At 35.8% G+C, this 23011-nt stretch overlaps 3 protein-coding genes across 3 annotated transcripts in view; all 3 read left to right on the top strand.

The window, feature by feature from the left end:
- LOC141842804 (uncharacterized) lies at window positions 1-2650 on the top strand. The gene is made up of 2 exons (XM_074730804.1): window positions 1-2252; window positions 2332-2650. The coding sequence occupies exons 1-2, from the start codon at window positions 1-3 to the stop codon at window positions 2648-2650; spliced, it is 2571 nt and encodes an 856-aa protein (XP_074586905.1).
- Window positions 2651-3039: 389 nt separating this feature from the next.
- On the top strand, window positions 3040-3733 carry LOC141842759 (uncharacterized). The gene has a single exon (XM_074730774.1). It carries the CDS (start codon window positions 3040-3042, stop codon window positions 3712-3714), a length of 675 nt encoding a protein of 224 aa, XP_074586875.1. The 3' UTR covers window positions 3715-3733.
- A 719-nt stretch (window positions 3734-4452) lies between these two features.
- LOC141842803 (uncharacterized) overlaps window positions 4453-23011 on the top strand; it is a 50067-nt gene continuing 31508 nt past the window's right edge. The window contains exons 1-5 of the mRNA XM_074730802.1: window positions 4453-4460; window positions 4555-4678; window positions 5277-5621; window positions 5751-5858; window positions 5968-6339. Coding sequence (XP_074586903.1) covers window positions 4453-4460; window positions 4555-4678; window positions 5277-5621; window positions 5751-5858; window positions 5968-6339 — 957 coding nt within the window. The remainder of the gene's footprint in view (window positions 4461-4554; window positions 4679-5276; window positions 5622-5750; window positions 5859-5967; window positions 6340-23011) is intronic.

Raw genomic sequence — 23011 nt, 5'->3', positions numbered from 1 at the left:
ATGTCTACAAATCGTAATTGGATGTGGCATCAAAAAGATGATAAAGGTTATCTTCATCATGAGTTTATTGAAGGGGTCAAAGGATTCTTGAAGTTTGCTTATGAACATCCGACATGTGTTAGTGATAATAAAATAAGATGCCCATGCAACAAGTGTCGTAATAAGAAATTTTTAAAGGAAAATGATGTGCGTTATCACCTAGTCAAAAATGGATTCACTCGTGGCTACGAGCAATGGTATGCACATGGTGAACTGTTAAAGAAAACTAATGATTCTGAAAGAGTTCATAATAATGAAGAAGGATCTCATTATAGAAATATGGTAATTGATGGTATGGATCAAGGTTTTTATTGGACTACAATAAGTAATGAACAACCACTAAATTATGATGCAAAGAAGTTCTTTGACTTATTAAAGGATGCAGATGAGCCGCTGTGGAATGGTTGCAAAAATCATACTAAACTCTCAGCAGTGACGCAACTGTTAAATCTTAAGTCTGAGTATAATCTACCAGAGGCATGCTATGATAGACTTATGTCAACAATAAAAAGCATGTTACCAGAAAGTAATAATTTGCCGCCAAATTTGTATAAAACAAAGAAGCAACTTTCAAATCTTGGACTTGGTTATAAGAAAATTGATGCATGTGTGAATAATTGTATTCTATATTATGAAGAATACAAAGACTACAAAGAATGCCCCATTTGCTTTCATCCCAGATATAAATTGAGGAAGCCTGGAGTGCGAAAAGAAGTGCCTTTTCATGTCTTGTGGTACTTGCCGTTAATACCTAGACTTAAGAGGCTTTATGCATCTACATATACTTGTGAGCACATGACTTGGCATGCAAAAAATCAGTGTGTAGATGGAAAAATGGCACACCCATCTCATGGTGAAGCTTGGAAACATTTTGATCGAACTTATTCTTCATTCGCCTCAGATCCACGAAATGTGCGACTTGGATTATGCACAGATGGATTCATCCCATTTGGTCATCAAAGTACCCCTTATTCATGTTGGCCAGTGATTATTACAGTTTATAATCTCCCTCCGTGGATGTGCATGCAAAAGCCTTTCATGTTCCTTAACATGGTTATTCCTGGACCAAAGAGTCCAGGAAAAAATATTGATGTTTTCTTACATCCTCTAATAGATGAGTTAAGAGAATTATGGACCACTGGAGTCACGACCTATGATGTGTGCTCTAAACAAAACTTTCAAATGAAAGCTGCACTTTTATGGACAATTAGTGATTTTCCAGCATATGCAATGTTGTCTGGTTGGAGTACTCATGGTTGGTTGGCATGTCCTTATTGTATGGAGCATACAAAATCATTCCAACTTCAGTGTGGGAGAAAGACTTCTTGGTTTGACTGCCATCGTCAATTCTTACCTTCTGATCATCCTTTTAGAAAACAAGCATATAAGTTTCGAAAGGGTAAGGTTGAAAAAGATTCTCCGCCTCTTCGTTTAAGTGGTGAAGACATCTATCAAATAGTAAATAGACTTCCACATGTAACATTTGGGAAACCACCAAGTGCCACCCAACCGATTGATGGATTTGGAAAAACACATAATTGGGTTAAAAGAAGTATATTTTGGGAGTTACCTTATTGGCAAACAAATCTTATTCGGCACAATTTAGATGTCATGCATATTGAGAAAAATGTCTTTGATAATGTTTTCAACACTATTATGGATGTCAAAGATAAGACAAAGGATAATGCTAAAGCTAGAAAAGACTTAGAGCAACTTTGTAGCCGTCCTGAGTTACATTTGATTGAGCATGCAAATGGTAAAGTTTACAAGCCAAAAGCACCATACACTTTAAGCAAATTACAAATCAAAGAAATATGTTGTTGGACAAAATCATTAAAACTCCCAGATGGATATTCGTCAAACATATCTCGTTGTGTAAATGTGAGCGAATGCAAGTTTATTGGGATGAAGAGTCATGATTGTCATGTATTTATGCAAAAATTATTGCCTATTGCATTTCGTGATCTACTTCCAAAATCAATTTGGGAAGCATTAACAGAATTAAGTATTTATTTTCGGGATATATGTGTAACTGTGTTACGAGTAGAGCACATGGAACAAATTGAATTAAATATTATCGAGATACTGTGCAAGCTTGAAAGGATTTTTCCCCCAGCTTTCTTCGATTCCATGGAGCATATGACAATTCATCTTGCATATGAAGCAAAAGTTGGTGGACCTGTACACTATAGATGGATGTATCCTTTTGAGAGGTATTAATTTAAATCAATTTACTAATTTATACCGATGCTATATATATATATATATAATATAACTGTAAAAATATTTCAGGTTTTTGTACCATTTGAAAAAAAAAGTGGGTAATAGAGCTCGAGTTGAAGCTTCTATTGTTGAAGCTTATATGATTGAGGAAGTTTCAACATTTTGTTCATCATACTTTGAACCAGACATACAATCACGATTAAATCGAATTCCACGAAATGATGATGGAGGAGCAGTAGATTCTTCTAGCGGGCTATCAATTTTTTCTCACCCAGGCCGAGCACTTGGCTCTCGAGTTGCAATTAGATATCTTAAAGATGATGAGTTAAAAACTGCCCATAGATACATCTTGATGAATTGTGACAAGATCGTTCCATTTGTGACGTAATTTCTTTAATCATACATTCTATTTACATTATTTTGGCAATTGAAAATCATAAATATTTTAGCACTTTATAAATGTAGGAAATTTGTTGAAGTAAAGAAACAACAATATCTAGGGATCAATGACAAGGAAATTCAAATATTATGTGATCAAGAATTTCCTCAGTGGTTGCTCACTTATGTAAGCATGTCAATTAAAATCTTAATTTGTACATCAATTTCTAATAGTTTATCACAATATTTGTAGTCCAATTAATTTTAATTTTATTTTAATGTTAGATTCAAGAACATCCTTTTGAGGTTGATGATGACATAAAGAAGCTGGCACATGGTCCAAATCGACGGGTATCAAGTCATAAAGGATACATTGTCAATGGATTTAAATTCGAGACCATGGAACATGGGCGTTACAAAGCAACAACAAATTATGGTGTTTCTGTCTTAGGGAGCACCATCAATGAGTATGAAGTGGACTACTATGGGGTGTTGGAAGAAATTCTAGAATTGCAATATTACGGTCTCAAGGATGCTATTGTATTGTTTAAGTGTCATTGGTATGATACATCAGGTAAAGGGATGAAAGTGCATAGGTTGGGTCTTGTCGAAATTGATCATAAATCAAAGTTGAACACAGATGACCCTTTTATATTAGCTGCTCAAGCTCAACAAGTGTACTATACCAGATCTCCTACCATCAAAAGAGAGAGGAATGATTGGGTCACGGTATGTAAAGTGAATGCTAGAGGAAAATTTGACATACCATTACTTGAAGAACAAGAAGAAATTATTTCACCGATTGTTGAGGTTGCTTATCAAGAAGAGGAGATATCCACTCCACATCCTATTCTCACAGATATAGATATTGAAGATGTTAACATTATTTTTGATGGTGATGAAGAGGAATTAAATTCAATGGAAATTGAGGAGCTTCGACGTGTTATGAATGGCAAACAAGTTATTATTGATGATGATGAATTGGAGGAAGAACTTGAAGATTTTAAATCAGACGAAGAAACACAAGATGAAACAGATCATGACTCTAATAATAGTGATAGTGAATGTTTGTAGTTTATTATGCTGTTTTATTTTATTTTGTTTGGAGCAAAGTGTACTTAGAGTAATATTGTTGCTTTTGGATAATATTTTTGTTGGTTCTTATTGAAGGTTGTTTCTGCATTCCTAGATTATATATAACTTGTTAAGATTGTACCAAGTTAACAAGTTGTTCTTTAAAATTGTTTTGAAGCTTAAATAGGTATCAGGTTTACTGTAGCATGATATTTCTTTTTTATGTAACATGTGACAACTTCTCTATAGCATGCAATAATTCTTTTTTGGTTAAATATATTGATTAAATATTTTCACATTGATGCAGGATGCCAAGCAGAAAAGACATTGGTGCTAACCAAAGAAAATCAAGGGGGAGAGGACGAGGAAGATGGAAATCTCTTACCATACAGGATGAGTGTGTATATTTAAATCTCTTAAAAACCATTGATTAATTATATAATATTTACTTAATGATGATGCATATAGGCAACATGATACAACGCCTGGACTTGATGACATACCAAATGAAATACAGGTGTGTTAGTTTTATCTCGATATTGTATTTGTTAAATAATTACTTATATTGTGTGTGTTTATTTGTCATAGCATGAGGAGGAAAGACAAATTTCAGATAATAACGTGATCAATGATGAAAGATATGAAGAAAGTAATTCATCGGTAGTTCGACGAAGAGGACCTAATCAAGGGTCTCAGATTCCAACGAATTTTAATGAACGAGCTAAAATAAACGTGGTTATGAATAAGTAAGTTATATGACCTTTTAAATTTAATAAGGTTTAATACTTTTGTATTAAGCTATTTGTCTTGTTATAATATCCTTAATTTTGTTATATGTAGATTTGTTGAAAATGAGGTTCCTCGTGATATTACAAATGATATCAAAGGAGTGATTAAAGGAACGTGGCCAACGTGGAAAAAGGTGCCTACTGATGTTAAAGATTTACTTTGGGAAAATTTTAAGGTGCCTACTGATCTATTATCTTGATTATGCTCAGTTATCTCTGATTGTATAAATTCTTAGATTAAGCTTTAGGTGGAGTTGTAAAATTTGTCATTTCGGGTGGATGGCCATTTAGTAAAAAGTGTTCCCTTTGACATGATGATTAATAGCCAATATATAGTGTATAACTGGAAGGAGCTATTCTGGAGTGTCAGGTTATTTAGCTCCACCTCAGTGACATCTTTGACCTTTGAGATCTTTTGTCATGCACATCAATATGTCAAAATGCAACAGGACATCATTTCTCTGTTGAAATAGAATGTGCTATTTTAATGTGGTAACATCATTTCTAAATGTCTTGTATAGAAAGAATGTGCGATTTGACATATTTTTTATGCCTTTAATGTTGTTGCTTTCTCTCCCTCGATGTTGTCTTTTTTTAAGTGTATCAAATTGTGAGTATTGTGATGTTGACTTGTTGCTTGCTCCATTAGCTAACATATGATGCTTGTTAGTAATTCATCTAGTTATTATTGTATTATAAGAAAATGAATGATATTATTAATTTTCTTCTATGTTTATTTGATTGATATGTTATTACTTATTCAATTTGACACAGTTGAGATATGATTGGGAGAATTTGACAGACAGAGAAATGAAAAATGTATGGAATGAAAATGCAAGTGAGAGATACAGGGCATCCATTCATTTGGCTAAGAAAGCAGCATTATCATCTGCACAAGAAGATTTAGGAAGGGAACCAGACATATTAGATATGATAGGTAGGGGACCTGATTGGATGGAAGGTAATATATGGAATGATTTAGTTAAAAATCATTGGAATAAAGAAGATCACAAGAACAAATGTGAAATTGCACGTAAGAATAAAATGACAGCGAAGGATGGGTCTACTACCAAACATACTGGAGGTTCAATTTCTTTTGGAGCACACCGTGAGAGAATGGTAAATATCTTTTTTTCATACGTTTATCTTAATCATTCATACATCTCTATTCAAAATTTATATTTAGATATAAATTCAATATATCTCATTTGTTCTATTGATATTGACATATATTATGTATGATTGCAGAAAAAGGATTTGGGACGAGATGTGGATGAATTTGAGGTTTTTGAACGAATGCATAAAAGAAAGCAAGGTACTGGAGAATTTGTGGATAACAAATCAGCTCGAATTAGTGTAAGTCAACATAATTAATTATTCATTAAGTTTTTATTATCTTGCATTAATTCTTACTTGTTTGTTTTTATATTTATTAAACTAATGTAGGCTATTGTAATATGGACAGGAACAATATAAAGAGAGACAAAATGCTGATGATCACTCTACTCAGTCATCATTCAATCTCAAATCATGGTGTGATGTGGTGGGCGATTCATGTAAGGGGAGGGTATATGGATTTGGACGTAAAAAACACTTTAGAAGATCATACAATGGAAGTTTCAATGAAATGTGTTCCAATGAGAAGAACAAAGAATTATCTCAAGAAATTGAAGATATGCGTGCTACTAGCAAGAGGATGGAGGAAGAAATTATTGAAAGCAAAAATAGATTGGAACTCGTTATCACAGAAAATAGACAGAGGGAAGAAAAACTTATCGAAGAAGGTAGACAAAGAGAAGAAAATCTCAAGGAAATGATTCGTAAAATGATTCAAGAGGTAGGATATACAAATCATTTATATCCAGGAGGATCTGGTCCCCGTGAGCGTCGTGATAAACGAAATAAAGATTAAATTATTGTATCTTTGCTTAATGGTTAAATGTAATTAGATGATGTGAATATTGCTTTATTTCAATGTTAATAGTACAATCTTTTTGTATTAGAAATTAATTGTTTTAAATATTTTTAGTTTGTTTGATATGTGTGATTGTTTTTATAAAGTATTATGTAGATGAGAAATATAAAAATAAAATAAAATTTAAATTTAGTGATAAATTTAAAAATGAAATTATATACAAATTTATAAATTAAATTATAAATGAATTTATAAACAGATTAAAATCATATTTGATATGTTATTTGAGACAGATTAATGACGGATTTAAAACAAAATATGAAACAGAATTTATATACAAAATTATATATGGATTTATAAACAGATTTAAATTATATTTATTATGTAATTTGAGACAGACTAATGATGGATTTAAAACAAAATTTAAGACGGAATTTATATATAAAATTATAAACAGAATTATATATGAATTCATAAACAGATTTTAATTATATTTGTTATGTAATTTGAGACAGACTAATGACGGATGCAGAACAAAATTAGAAACGGAATATGCATTTGAAATCAATTTTATTTCATCCAATTTAAAACAGATTTATAAACAGTTATTCAATCCGTTTTTGAAATTAGAGACGGAATATATCCGTTTCAAGTTTAGCCACGGGGCTTTCACTAACGGATTTTTGAAACGGAATATTCCGTCTCAAACATTCTTTAGAGACGGAAAAAGAACTTTCAGAGACAGAATTTTTCGTCTCTGAAGCCCTGTTTTCTTGTAGTGCTCATTTTCAAATCTACTACTACTTAGTTTTTTAAAATTTTAATTTTTCTCTGAAAAACTTAATTTAAAATTTTAATTTTCAAAAGTAAAAGAAATTTTTATCCTTAGTCTAGGTACTTTCAGTAGAGATCATGCACCTATAGACATAGGTTGATGCATCGTCTCCATAAAGTACACTAGATAACATAATTGTTTATTATGAAATCTAAGATGGTGTGAGATGCATAGGGTCATAGCCTGAATTTCAGATGCTTATGTCGGTGCATCAAATCAAAACTTGAGCTAAAAACATAAACTATGGATCAAGTTAAGTATTCCTGCTTAGCATAAGCTAACTGGAATAATACACTTAAACTTGACTAACTTGGTCAAGCTACAATCTTCTGATAGTTAGTCAAAACCTAAGTTGGACATGTGCCTAAGAGATAAATTTTTATCTAAGTATTTTTTATTATTATAACATGATTGAACTCAAATCTATTTTTTCACATGATTGAGTGACTTTTCTTATAAATAAATAGTTTTTAAAGTTTTTTTTATTATGTTAAAGGGGGAGAGAGATCAAATTAAGTTAAAATATTTTTTGAAAGTTAAAATATCTTTTTAAAGTTTTTATGAAAAACTAAATTTTTTTTGGTTAACTCTGAGGAAAATATAACTTAAAGATTTTCAAAGTAAATTTTTATAAAAATAGTTTAATTAATGTAAAATAAATTTTTAAAAATAAGTATGACTTGAATGGGGTCAATCAAAATCGACAGATCAAAAGCCATGTTAAGTTAAGGGGGAGAGAGAATTATTTTTTTCAAAATTCTTTAAGTAAAACATAAGTTCAAGGGCAGTTCTAAATTGAGGGGGAGTCAAGAACATTAAGTTGTTGATGCTTGTTACGACTTACCTTGATTGTTGCTATGATTTACTTCTTTACTATTAATAAAAATATTTTTACTTAATTTGGAATTTAGGTTGCCACAATCAAAAAGGGGGAGATTATTGGTGTAGGGAGCACCAGATGATCGAACCTAAATTTTAATAGTGGAAAAGGGTTCAAGTTAAGTGTATAAAGTGATCTGATGAGTTTAACTGAGTGTATAGTTGGCATAGGAAAGCCCTAGTTGCAGCTAGACAATGGAAGTCCTAGCTGGAGGCTAGGCAAAGAAAATCCTAATCTAAAGGATTACGTGAAAGACCTGATTTGGAGGACTAGCCAAGGAAGTCCTGGTTAAGAGGACTAGCCAAGAAGTCTTAGCGGATCAAGAGCACCAGGCGGAAGTCTTGGTGGATTTAGAGGACTGGACGTCTAGTAGTAGAAGTCCTAGGGTTCGAGGATCGAGGCTAAGTAAAAGTCCAACAAATCTGAAGAACTTGGTTGGCACAAAGTAAAATCTCCCGAGTAGAGTGGGTGAGGGCGCGTTACAAGTAAGGGGAACAATAGATGTCAATCTGACCTAGGATTTCACTAAAAACATAGAGTCAAGATCAAAATAGTTTGTTAAACTATTTTCTTCCTGTTATGATTTAGATTTTGAACTAACTTGTGATGTAGAAAAGGATGGGTTGGAACTTTGTGTTCCGGGCATCCTTATTTGGATCTAGACTATCGAATGGTCTAGGTGCCCAGATTAGTTCCAGGCGATCGGACGTCAATGAAATGGGTCAGCGAGGCAGTGAGGTGGCAACGTCCTAGTAGTCGAGATACCTCAACCTCCAAGCGCCCGAAAAGGTTCCAGGCGCCCAGATCTGGGTAATGCATTACGGAGCCAAAGTTGATTTGGTAACTTCCACGTCATCATCCAGGCGCTTAGAAGATACCGAGTCAACATCAAAATTGGATCGATGGGGTGACATGGAGGCGCCTGAAAAGGCTTCCAGGTGCTCGGATCACTTAATATAAGCAACCTCGAGGGGAAACCCTAAAAGCATTTGACTATGACTCAACGATGACTGTCTACATGGAAATCTTCCATCCGGAATGCTGTCGTCACGCTGAGGAACTGCAATGAAGTTTGCACATCCATTACTACTCTGTCGGTACAACTTATTGCTTTGCTTTTGTACTTAAGTTTTAGGTCGGTATACTTGTTACCGATTCGAGTCATTTTTGTAAAACACTTAACTCCCTTTCGTAAGACAGGAATTATCTTTTGGATTGCTCATCGGAAATGATATTTGATCATGGGCCTTGGAGTAGAAGCTTGTGGCTGTGAACTAAGTAAAACTAACTGTGTCACTTGTGTTATTTTTCACTGTCAATTCTGATTTACGTACGCAAGTTATATAGGTTTTTCAAAAAGTGTGAAAATGCTAAGAAGCGCTATTCATCTCCCCTCTAGTGCTCCTAACAATCCTACAAGATGAACCATCTAGAATCCATAATTCCAGAACTGATTAACATGCTTAAAATAGTGGAGCCATCTATTAAGAAAGAACATAAAGTTGTGATGTTATTTGATACTTTGAAGACGGATTCTAAGAAAAGAAAGTCAAAAGATGTAACACCCGAAAAAGAAAAGAAAGAAAAATGTGGAGGTGCCAAGGATCGATCCGTGGACCTCCAATATGAAGCAAGTCAAGCTAACCACATGAGATAGAAATGAATTGTTATTAAGGGAAGAGAACAATGCTTGTTAAACCTAAGGATCTATTAGATTAGATTAAATCCAACGGAGAGGCAGAAGTGGGTTTAGGTCGTGGGGTAATGGCCTCGCAACCGCCATCTCCCTTCTCTTTATAAACTCTCCACCTCGATCATTTTCTTTTTTTTTCCCTGTTCCTTCTTGCTTGCTCCTCTTCCTTGCTCTTCTGTGCGGGCGCCGAAGGCTTTTGGGAGTTTTTGGCCAACCAGGTATTGGAGATTGGCTGAAAGGTTGAAGAAGGGTCACGAAGAAGGAGAAGACTCCTGGTTGGATAGATTCTAGGGACATCGAAGCACAATAACTGTAAGTCTCCCCTCCCTGCAAGATAATAGCTTCGGTATGTCCATGAACGATTAGTGCTAAGGTTAGATATACATGTTTGAAACAATCTATAAGTTCTGAAATATTATGTTTAGAAGGGTTAACCTGTGCATTATATTTATTATACGATAGATTATTAACATGTTTAGATTAACTGGTGTTCTTGCATGATAAATGTTCAGGGTTAAATTATCAGTTTGTTATATGATAGATGCTCGTGCTGTAATTGTAATCTGTTGATGTCGAACCATTAGTATGGCTATAATCAGATTGAACAAACTAATGCTAGATCTTAGAATCTGGTTAGATTAGATTGGTATTGCCATGATCGTATTAAACCAGAGGATTAGAATCTGTTAAACTAAGAATCTGTTAAACTATTCTGTTCGTTACATTGACAGGAGATTTTGTTATGGAAATCTGTTATGCTAGATTGGATTAGTATTGCTAGGATGATATTAAACAAACTCATGCTAAAAATTTTATGACGTTAAGTTAGATGCTATCCTGTTAACTTTTATGATGTTAAGATATCGTATCATGTTTAAGTTTAAGAACCGTAACCTAGATGTTAATCTGTGGATTGTATCATGTTTAGAGTTTAAAACTGTAACCAAGAACAGAAACCATGGTAATCGACCTGTTGGTCGATTACCAGAGGGTGTAATCGATCACCGGATCGATTACACGCTTTAACGAGGAACGGAAAAGATCGTCAATCAATCGATCACCGATCGATTAAAGGGCCGTAATCGATCAGCTGATCGATTACGGGGCTGTAATCGATCAGTTGATCGATTACCAAGCCCTCTGTGATCCGTGAATAAACCCAATCGATCTCCTGATCGATTAGGCCCTGTAATCGATCATGTGATCGATTACAGAGGCCTCTGTTATGAAAAACAGTAACCCAATTGACCTTGGTTCGATTCAAGACCCACCAATTGATCTTCTGATCGATTAGAGGGTTAATGATTCACCGTTTGGTCGGTTTAGGGTTAACGAATGTCAAGTTTATGAGAAATGATTGAAAGACATGAATGTTCACCATGAAGGAAAGGAATGATGAATGGAACATTCAAGTTATGATGTAAAGAAATGTATAAAAGAAAGTATTTTACTTTGAAAGAATGGCTGTACCGGAACCCTTTAAGGGATCCAAGGGATGGGCACCTTAAGAACGCCCCTAGGTGACCTACGACCTAGTAAACCAAGTATACGAGATTTGCTACCTCGCTACTTGGAATGACGCGTCAAAAGGAATGAATGGGTACAAGCCAGGGATCCCCAAAGATGATAATGATTATATTTAACTATTATGATAATAGTTTTTCAAAAAGGCAAACGTTTCTTATGTTGAGTATATGAAATGGGAATGTTAAATGTTTGCTTATGCATGTTAGGAAAAGAATGATATGTTTTATTGTTTGAATGCATAATGTATGTAACGAATGGATTTTGTGAGTAGGAAAGGGACTTACTAAGCTTTATGCTTATAGATACTCTTTCTTATCTTGCAGACCCTATTAGCAGGTACTAAGCAAGTGTGGGGCAGCAGGACAGGGCATTAAAGATGGATGTGTGTGGTGACATGATTATGCTCGGGCCATGCAACTAGTGTTGCATGAGTAAATGATGTTTTAATTATCTTGTAATAGTAATTAAATTTTCATGCTCAGAACTATATAGCCTAGAATTGCCATGTGAACTAGGTTAGTTTTAATTATCACTCTTGTACTATTTGTCATTAGTGGTTGGTTATTCTGTTTATTCATACACTGCTATCTATTTAAAGTTATTCCGCTGCATATGTAGAAGAAGTTAGTTAAGCTTAGTTTTATGATTTTATGATAGTAGTTGAATGCTATGAAAGTTATGAAAGTTATGAATGTAAAGTAAAGTAACTGTAACGTCCGTCAAGGGCCCACGTAAGGGCGGGCGTTACAAATTAGAATGAGTTTGGTTAGTTTGGGATAGGATTAACCAGGTTGAGTGATTTGATCAGGTTAAATCAATGCTTTTAGTTAATGGTTTTGCTAGGTCGCGAGAAGAAGGCGTTAGAGCACCTCGGAGAAGATCTTCAATTTCACAAACCTTAGCATTAAAATCCTAGTTAGTGGACAAGGTAAGTACATCTCTCACCTGCAGTATGAGTAGTTCCGTTGTTTTCCATATTTTTCCATAAACATGATTTTGTTAAAGCATATGCATGATTTTGTTAAAGCATATGTAAATAGTATAATTGCATGATATAAGAAGTAAGATATGGTAATATGAAAGAAAGTACTTTATTTTGATGTTGACAAGTACCGGACCGTGAGGTGTCCAAGGGATGGGCTCCATAAGTTGCCCCTAGGCCGCGAGGTGCCTAGTACGCTCTAATCGGCTTCGGTGGCTAGCTACCCCGGATCGGTTAGGGATGCGCGCATTGGTACTTTGTCAGGGCCCAAATGATGGATGTTTAGTATGTTTAATTATTATGAAATAGCATGTTTTGAAAATCCCCTCACATGTTTAGATATGAACATTCATGTTGCATAAATTAGTTATTACGAAGTTTTCTATGGTTTTTGTGAGTTAGATGATGTACTTACTAAGCGTTGCTTATAGTTTGCATTCCTCATATTGCAGATAAATGAAAGGAAAAGTTATAGGAAAGAGGAGGCAGCTGGAGAAGTGTTTGATGTGTGGTGTCGGCGGAACCGCGGAATAAGATCAAGAATTATATAAATGTTTATTTTATGTCCAAGAATTTATATTTATTTCTTTTGCTTCCGCATTCTAAACAGAAAAAGAAAAGTTTATTTGAGTTATTTCTTTTAATAAGTAAAAGTAATGAGAAAAGTTTAAGTACGTAACATCTCCCCTATTAGTATAAGAAGGAGGGGGGTGTTACAAATGGTATCAGAGCAGGTTCCGCCCTTCCGCCACACTCACATCAAGCATTGACCCTGCCGTCTCCCAAGTAAGGAAGTACATATATGTTTTCTTCTTGTATAATCTCCTTTTATGAATAGCATAAAGAATGGTTTTAAGTTAGACATGCTTAAACTAGTATTGAATCATTAATCTCTTAACTATCAATTGAATCTTCAGTTGATCGATAATATTTTTATGGGTGTGGGCTCGACAGTGAATAGTCACTTATGTTTATCTGTAAAGATTTGTAAGGTGAAGAAGAACTAACTCCTAAGTGTCATTAAGATGTAAGACCATTATCTCATCAACCATAGCTTATCACATAACTAATCTGATAGTGTCTCTAAAACAATATTAAGAAATGCAACACGAATTTAAATAAAATAAAGGCAAAATAACTAGGTGATGGACAAGTGTAAGAGATATCTAAAAGAATAAGTAGTACACTATGGGGGACCTTTTTGATAAGCAAGGAATGCAAATGTCTCCTCATGCTCTTCACAGAGGTGTATATGTGGCATGAGCAAGCTCATAATGTGTTACTCGGACTCTAGTATGAGTATTAGACATGGGTATGGTTTCAAGCGTTTGACGTGCTTGGTTCTAGAATATGTTTTCAAGTATTCAACATGAGAGTCCGAATTACAAAGGATAGAGTTGCAACTTCGAAGAAGGTAAGTAATATCCATGGAAAGGTTGTTATGTAGAGAAAACATGTTAAAAGATCAGATCAATCGGTAACTATAGGGCTCATGAGGCTATTTTAGAAATGAGTAGGATGTTTGCTATAGAAAACTATGCAGATAGTAGTCTGCTGTAACTTTCTCAATAAGTTGATAGAATGAGATTATATCTCTACATACAAAGATGAGAAGAGCTTAAGGGAAGGATGACTGGGTTCTTTAGGACCTAGTTGATTCCTCATTGGTTGGAATTTGGTTGAAGCTTTCAGAATGTTTATGAGTCTATTTGTGCCGTTGGGAGTTGAGTATAGGGCTACTGGTTGTGTTTATAAACCATGCTTTCCATCTGTATAGAAGTTTGACACGGAGGTTAAAAAAAAAAATTTAGAATTGAAATTGCAATGTAATTTCAGGCACAATCAGATTCAACTTCTCAGAAGCCAAAGGTTTGACAATAGTAAAGTCTAACAAGTCAAAGTTCGAATGTGCAGCAAGTGAAGTCTCACCATGGATTCAGTGTTAGTAAGGCTGTAATCAACAATTGATTGGTAATGTAATGACCTTCTTGGGTTTGAGACATCTCAGATTTTAAGAAACTTAGCTGTAGTAGGAAGCTGGTTGATATGGAGAAATACTCAACTTGATCAAGGGAAATCAAGGAGTGATAGGAGAAAAGGGTGCCAAGAAATCAACAATAGTAAAGGACTGCTCGATGAATAAAGTAACATTAGATCCGAGTAGTGTCAAGACAATTAGCTGTTTATATGCAGTGGAATAGATGTAGTCTTTATATTTAGCGAGTGTAAATGTAGATAGTGGATCAAGAAATCAAAAGGTTGAGAAACAAGGAAATGCCATTAGTAAAAGTCATTTGGCAAAATCCAAGATTCGAAGAAGCAACTAGAGAAAGTGAAGAAAATAGGAGATAAAAGTACTCGGAGTTGTTCTAAGTTTCGAGGACGAAACTTTTATAAGGATGGGAGATTGTAACACCCGGATTATTTTCCTCTATTTTTAAGATTTTTAATTAGATTTAAAATTCCAATAAAGGTCCTTTAATTAAATGATAGAAGGGAGTTTGATAAAATAAAATAGGTGAAAAGATTCGTCTTTGCAAGACGAATCCAACAAAATTTGTTTGGGTCAATTTGGAAGTCGTTTGATGGCCGAACCAAGCGAACCAAAATTTAATCGGGTTCGATTTGAGAAATTTGACCCGGTTTAATCGGGATTTCTTAATCCCGAAGTTAGGAGTACTGTGCACTCCTTTTTATAAAATAGTTTTTTTCGCGCCCGCCGCCTGTTCTCCGCGCGACCCGCGCCCGAGCCGCGTCCGCCCGCGCGGACTGCGTCCGCCGCCGCCCGCTTCCGCCGGCGGAAACCTCGGAACGGACCGAGAAGGAGGCTATAAAAGGAGGCCGCCGACCCAAAACCCTAGCGAGCCGCCGCCTCCTCCTCTTCCTCTGCTCGCGCCCGCCGCGACGCGCCGTCTCCCCTCTTCTTCCTCTTCCACCGAAGCAGCGCCGGCCTTTCTCCCTTGGGTTGCCACCGCCGCCTGCGACGCCCTCTGCTCAGCACCGTCGCCAGCTCGTCGATTGCCGCCGGCCGCGTGAAGACCAACCCGTCGCCAACCTCCCCTGTTCTTCTTCCTTCCCGAGAAGGCCGCCGTCCTAGCTACCAGTGCCGCCTCTTTTCTTCCTCCACCGCCGTTGAGCGCCCTCCTTCCCAGTTCACCGCCACCAACCGGAGCTAGCTTGATTAATTCCAATTGAGGTTAATTAATTAAATTAATTGAATTAATTGTAGTTTAAGCCGTAGGTTAGTTGTTAATTAATTAATTAAGTTTAACCTGTTAGTTTTAATAATTGATTAATCAATCAATTAGAATTAGGATAGTGATTATTTGATTGTTAATTATTAGTTAGGGTTAATGATTAATTAGATTAATAGTTAATTAAGGTTAATTAACTAAAGTAATTAATTAAATGAATTAATTTTAATTAAGTAATAATTATTAATTAATTGTTTTAATAAGTTTATGATTAATTAATTTAATAATTCATTAATCATTAATTAATTGAATTGATTTATAGTTGATTAATTAGATTTAAATCAGAATGATAATTAATCATTTGGTTAGTTTGGGATAGGATTAACTCTTTATCCGGTTGAGTGATTTGATCAGGTTAATTCAATGATTTTGGTTAAGTTATAGTTATGATTTTGCTAGGTCGCGAGAAGAAGGCGTTAGAGCACCTCGGAGAAGATCTTCAATTTCACAAACCTTAGCGTTAAAATCCTAGTTAGTGGACAAGGTAAGTACATCTCTCACCTGCAGTATGAGTAGTTCCGTTGTTTTCCGTATTTTTCCATAAACATGATTTTGTTAAAGCATATGCATGATTTTGTTAAAGCATATGTAAATAGTAGAATTGCATGATATAAGAAGTAAGATATTGTAATATGAAAGAAAGTACTTTATTTTGATGTTGACAAGTACCGGACCGTGAGGTGTCCAAGGGATGGGCTCCATAAGTTGCCCCTAGGCCGCGAGGTGCCTAGTACGCTCTAATCGGCTTCGGTGGCTAGCTACCCCGGACCGGTTAGGGATGCGCGCATTGGTACTTTGTCAGGGCCCAAATGATGGATGTTTAGTATGTTTAATTATTATGAAATAGTATGTTTTGAAAATCCCCTCACATGTTTAGATATGAACATTCATGTTGCATAAATCAGTTATTACGAAGTTTTCTATGGTTTTTGTGAGTTAGATGATGTACTTACTAAGCGTTGCTTATAGTTTGCATTCCTCATATTGCAGATAAATGAAAGGAAAAGTTATAGGAAAGAGGAGGCAGCTGGAGAAGTGTTTGATGTGTGGTGTCGGCGGAACCGCGGAATAAGATCAAGAATTATATAAATGTTTATTTTATGTCCAAGAATTTATATTTATTTCTTTTGCTTCCGCATGCTAAACAGAAAAAGAAAAGTTTATTTGAGTTATTTTATTTAATGAGTAAAAGTTAAGGAAAGTTTAAGTACGTAACAATCTCCCTATTAGTATAAGAAAGAGGGGGGCGTTACAAAATGTGGACCCATGTCAACTCATGTACGAGGAGGTTATAGCTACTTAATCATATTTATCGATGATAATTCAAGATTTAGGTATGTATATCTATTGAGATACAAATCTGAAACTCTAAAAGTTCAAAGAATTTAGACATAAAGTAGAGAAATAAATTGGCAAAAATATTAAACTATTTCAATCGAATCTAGAGGTAAATACTTAAGTCAAGAGTTTCAAGATTATCTCAAGGACAATGGGATATTATCTCAATGGACTCTGCCTTACACGCCACAACATAATAGGATGTCAGAAAGGCAAAATCGAACCTTGTTAAACAAGATTAGGTTAAGGATGAATCATGTTGTCTTCCCAAATCTCTACTACTCCTTATGAGATGTGGAATGGTAAGAAACCTCATTTATCATATTTGAAGATATGGGGTTGTCCTGCTTATGTGAAGAGGATTGTATCAGACAAAATATATGTTAGTCTGATAAGTGTCTATTTATTGGTTTCTCTAAGAAAACTAGAGGTTACCAATTCTATCATCCCTTAAAACAAAAGGTATTTGTTTTAAGACATGCTGTATTTCTAGAGGAAGAATTTCTTACAGGAAAATAGTGTGAGTGAGGATAAGCTAAGGGTAGTTTAAAAGAATCCAATTGACATAGAAGATATGCCTAAACAAGACCCACATCCTGTTGCTCATAGGGATGAGATAATAGCTAAAACTATTAATACACTGCCATTTCATAGATCTAGAGGGCACGTTTAATTCCTGAGAGATATAAATTTCTCATAAGTGAATCAAGAGACGTATTACTCATTGAGGATGAGGAGCCTACTAGTTATGAAGAAATTCTAAAAATTTTAGAAAAGGACTCATGGTTAAAAGTCATGAAATTGAAAATGGATTCCATGTATGAAACCAAGTTTGAAACTTGATAGACCCACCCGAAGGAATACCACCTATTGAGAGCAAGTGGGTTTTCAAGAAGAAAATTGACATGAAAGGTAATTTGATTACCCACAAAGTAAGCTTGGTGGAGAAAGACTATCGTTAAAAATATAGTATTGACTATGAAGAGACATTTCAACAATAGATATACTTAAATCCATTCAAAACTCCTAGTCATAGCAACTCATTACGATTATGAGATATGTCAAATGGATGTGAAAATAATTTTTTTTAATAGGGATCTATTCGAGGATGTGTATATGATACAACCTGAAGGTTTCACATTTGTTGATAAAAATAAAGTATGCAAGCTTCAATAGTTTATTTATAGACTAAAGCAAACATCTAGAAGTTGAAATATCCATTTTGATGAGGTAATCAAAGAGTTTAATTTCTCACAACATCTAGATGAGCCCTGTGTATACATGAAGGTTAGTGGGAGTATAGTCTTATTCATAATATTATATATTGATGACGTATTACTTATAGAAAATTATGTACCTTTCTACAGTCTAAAAATATTCTTCATAAAAGACATGAGAGAAGCAACCTATATCTTATGAATTAAAATCTATGGAGATAGATTAAAAAAGTTGATTGATCTTTCACAGTCTAATAGATCGATAAAGTAATAAAATGATTTAGCATGGAAGAATCCAAGAAAAATTTCATTCACATGAGACATGAGATTTACCTTTCGAAGTTTATGTGCCCGCACATACAAGACGAAAGGATTCACATGAGTCAGATCTCATATGCACCAGCTATAGGATCAATCATGTAAATTATGTTATGTACTAGACCCAATGTATCATATGCTTTGAGTGTCACGGACAGATACCAGTCATATCCACATGAATCATTGGGTGGTTGGCAAGATAATCCTTAAGTATCTAGGAAGAATTAAGAATTTATTTTTCGTATATGGAGGGGGTGATACGATTATACATGGGTATACTGATGTCAGTTTCCAGATGGACAAGAATAATTTTAAATCCTAGTCTAGATACATATTCATCTTAAATGGAGGTACAATCAATTGAAAACGTTTCAAGCAAAAAATTCATGGCTGATTCTACCACTGAGACAGAATATATTATAGCTTTTGAAGCAACAAAGGAAGCGATTTTGATCAAGAAGTTTGTTACTAAACTTGGTGTGGTTTCAAGCATTATTGAAGCATTTCCAATTTACTATGACAACAATGGGGCCATTACTCAAACTAAGGAACCTAGGTCTCATTAGTGATCCAAATATGTGTTGCGCCATTATCACTTGATCATGGAGATCATTAGTAGGAATAAAATATAAATTGAGAAAATTCTCATTAAAAGGAATCTAGCAGATCCTTTAACGAAACCTTTACCTCAAAATATATTTAAGAGTCATGTGGATACCTATAATATTGGATACCAAGGCGATTGAACTTAAGCCAAGTAGGAGTATGTTGTTTTTGAGAGGTGCCCTAAGGTGTCACCTTAGATAATATACTATTTATTGGATAAATAAAATTACTATTTGAATATATATTTTTTATGTATCTGTTTAGATCTTAAACTCAATTAATGAATTACACAATACAATACATAGCATAAGAGAAATTGTGATTAGATCACAATTAGTGGGTATCTCTACATTTATAATTATGTATGTATTGAAATATTCCTTAATTGATGAATTGATGAGACTTAACCTCATTAATTTTATAAGACTAGCATATGTTAGACTCTTTAGTTTTATTAAGTAATAAACCCTAAATGGTTAGAAATATTAGGATGTTGAGAGTTAACGTATAAATGCTGGTTAAGGGTAACTAGTTTATCGAATGTGACTTGTCATGAGACTTCATATTGTTCTACATGTCTTTGAAGATCTCATTACAACTGAAGTACAAGTTTCCTTTGACTGGAGGTATTCAAGTCATCTTGGTCATAGAAACTTATACTTTGACATCTTAAATAAATGTCTCTTCGGAGGTGTGACTCCAAGATGATTGGGTATAAGTTGAAGTGTCCGAAGGTAATTGAGTAGTTTACAGAGGATTCACCACACCTTTTATTGGAGATTGTAACACCCGCATTATTTTCTCTATTTTTAAGATTTTTAATTAGATTTAAATTTTCAATAAAGGTCTTTTGGTTAAATGATAGAAGGGAGTTTGGTAAAATAAAATAGGTGAAAAGATTCGTCTTTGCAAGACGAATCCAACGGAATTTGTTTGGGTCAATTTGGAAGTCGTTTGATGGCCGAACCAAGCGAACCAAAATTTAATCTGGTTCGATTTGAGAAATTAGACCCGGTTTAATCGGGATTTCTTAACCCCGAATTTAGGAGTACTGTGCACTCCTCTTTATAAAAGGTTTTTCTTTTTTTCGGCCCGCCCCCTCTCTCGCGCGACCCGCGCCCACCGCGCCGCGTCCGCCCGCGCGGACTGCGTCCCGCCGCCGCCCGCTTCCGCCGGCGGAAACCTCGGAACGGACCGAGGAGAAGGCTATAAGAGGAGGCCGCAAACCCAAATCCCTAGCCAGCCGCCGCCTCCTCCACTTCCTCTGCCCGCGTCTGCCACGACGCGCCGCCTCCCTTTCTTTCCTCCGCCGCGAGCCGTGCGACCAGCGCCATCGTCTCCTGCGGACCCGAGCCCCGACCGCCGCTTCCTTCCCCTTTCGACGCCCTGCACAGCCGCCGCCGCCGCTTCTGCTCCGCCTTCGGTCGACGCCGACGACGCCGCCCCGATCGCCACCCCTGTTCCACGCCGCGCCTGCCTGTCCGCGTGAAGACGCCCTCTGAAGCCGCCGCGTGGAGAAGACCGGACTGCTCCGCCGCCCCTTTCCTCAGCCTCCTCCCGCCGAGCAGCCGCGTCTGCCCTGTTCGGCCGTGTTCACGCGAGGAAGAAGACGAGTATGTTGGTTGATTAATTTAATCATTTGATTAATTAATTGAAGTTAGTTTAATTAATTAAGTTAATTAATTTAATTGTTAATCAATTAAATGAGTGATTAATTAACCTGTTAGTTCAATTAAGTAATTAGCATTAGATTAATAAGTAGTTAATTAGTTTAAGTGATTAATTGATAGTTAATCTAGTTAGTTAGACTATTAATTCGTTTAATTACATCTTAACCAGTTTAATAAGTAGTTAATTGTTAAGTTAGATAATTGATTAGTTAATTAATGTGAGATTTAATTAATTTATAGTTAATCAGATTTTTAACTAAGTTAATTGGGAAGTTCGATTAATTAAGATCATTAGATGATTAGTTGAGTAGCTAATTAATTTAAGGTTTATTAATTGGTTAATTAAATTATGGTTAATTCGGGCTGATTCGATTAAATAAATAATATTTGATTGGGAGAATTGATCTAGTTTAATTAGAATAATGGGGAGTGATTTGTGTTAGGGTTAACTCTTGACCCGGTTAAATAATTAGACCAGATTAAAGATTTTAGTTAAGTTGTAGTTATGATTTTCCTAGGTCGTGCGAAGAAGGCGCTAGAGCACCTCGGAGAAAGTTTCCGATTTCACAAATCTTAGCATTTACAAGCAGACAAGGTAAGTACATCTCTCACCTGCAGTATGAGTAGTTCCGTTATCTTCTTTGCTCTTTCTATAGTATGATTTTATTAAAAGCATGCATAAAGTTCTTTTACATAGCATGTGTAAATTGTTAATTTCTTGTGTTTTTCCATAAACATGATCTTGTTAAAGTATATATGCATGATTTTGTTAAAGCATACGTAAATGGTAGAATTGCATGATATAAGAAGTATGAGAAAGATATTTTACTTTTAAGAGGCGGGTATCGGGCACAAGGTTCGCCCATAAGAAATGCAAGACATAAAGGATTCTGGGCACAAGGTTCGCCCACAAGGAAAGGAATCCAGGGCACAAGGTTCGCCCATAATGAATTCCGGGCACAAGGTTCGCCCATAAGAAAAGGAATTCAAGGCACAAGGTTCGCCTATGTAAGAGATGTCTGCATTGATACCTCGCCGGGCCAAAGAAGGATGTTTATTTATTTTCACTTATATATATAATATAAGTTTTTCCCCCATCATTTATCAGCATTTTCTTTCATATGGCTTTTGCATGAAAATTATTATTTCTTGAAATTGATTTGATCATATTTGTCCCATATTGCATAAATTGAGGCTTGATATAATTTTGTGATTTAATGGTAATTTTTTGGCATTAATTTGGATTTTAATTGATTTTAGGGCTTGAACCGGACTCAACTCGAGCTCAACCGCGGTCAAATCGAGTCAAATTCGTCAAACTGATCAAGCCAACATGGAGGATATGACTCGGACGAGCCCGATCAAAATTTCGCAATTTTTTGGAAACCCTAAGAAGCCCTAAAGCCTTAGATCAGTTCCACCGTCGATTCAAAAATCAAGGGCTGAGATTCATGGATTAATCAAGCCTATAAAAACCCGAACTTAATCGGTGAACAGTGGCTGCGCCACTGTTCACCGTCTCCCGAAACCCGCGAGAAGCCAGCCCCTGCTCGACGACGTAACTCCACGGGCAGCGCCATCCTCCCAAATCAACTTCATTGGACTCCTTGATCTCTGAAGAAGCTGAATCCGGTTGATTGGGTATAAATCGGCGACTGGACGGCGCGCGACGGCAAGGGGTTCTACCGGCGGCGCCACCCTGTTTTCTTGGTTTTCCGGCGACTAGCTGCACAATACGAGGCCGCGGTTCATGGAGGGGTTCTCCTAGGATTGCGGAACACGCTTGGATCAACAGCAACATCATCGGAGCACGAAGAAGGAGGAACTCCGGTTTTTGCAAGCTGAAACTCGTCTGCACAGCGTCGGTTTCGTTCGGAGAGGGTTTTTCCGGGCGTTTCGAGGTGCTGGCAGCGAGCAAAACACACAAGCGACCGTCTTCAAGCTTCCAAGGGCTCCAAGAGCTTGTTGACACCGAGCTGAGGAGAATTGAAGGAGAAGGGAAGGAGGATGAGTTTCTGAATTTTGTTTTTCCCGTTTCTTCAGTTTTGTTGCTGAATTTCAGTTTCATTGTTTCTGACATTTAAATGCCTGAATCTTGTTTAACAACTTAGTTAATCAGTCCTTGTCATGGAGAATTCGAATCAGTTGTTTAGCTTAGATTCCTTGAACTGAACTGATTTCTGTAACTGAATTCACTGTGCAGTGCCGACTTAACTGAATTTTGTTACTGAATTCACTGTGCAGTGCCGACTGTTCCGTGCCAACTTCCTCACA

The sequence above is a fragment of the Curcuma longa genome, chromosome 12, assembly GCF_044706935.1.
Source record: "Curcuma longa cultivar G26 ecotype Majalengka, Jawa Barat chromosome 12, ITB_CL_G26_1.1, whole genome shotgun sequence".
In the NCBI taxonomy this organism is placed as follows: domain Eukaryota; kingdom Viridiplantae; phylum Streptophyta; class Magnoliopsida; order Zingiberales; family Zingiberaceae; genus Curcuma; species Curcuma longa.
This window is presented reverse-complemented; position numbering and strand designations above follow the sequence as displayed.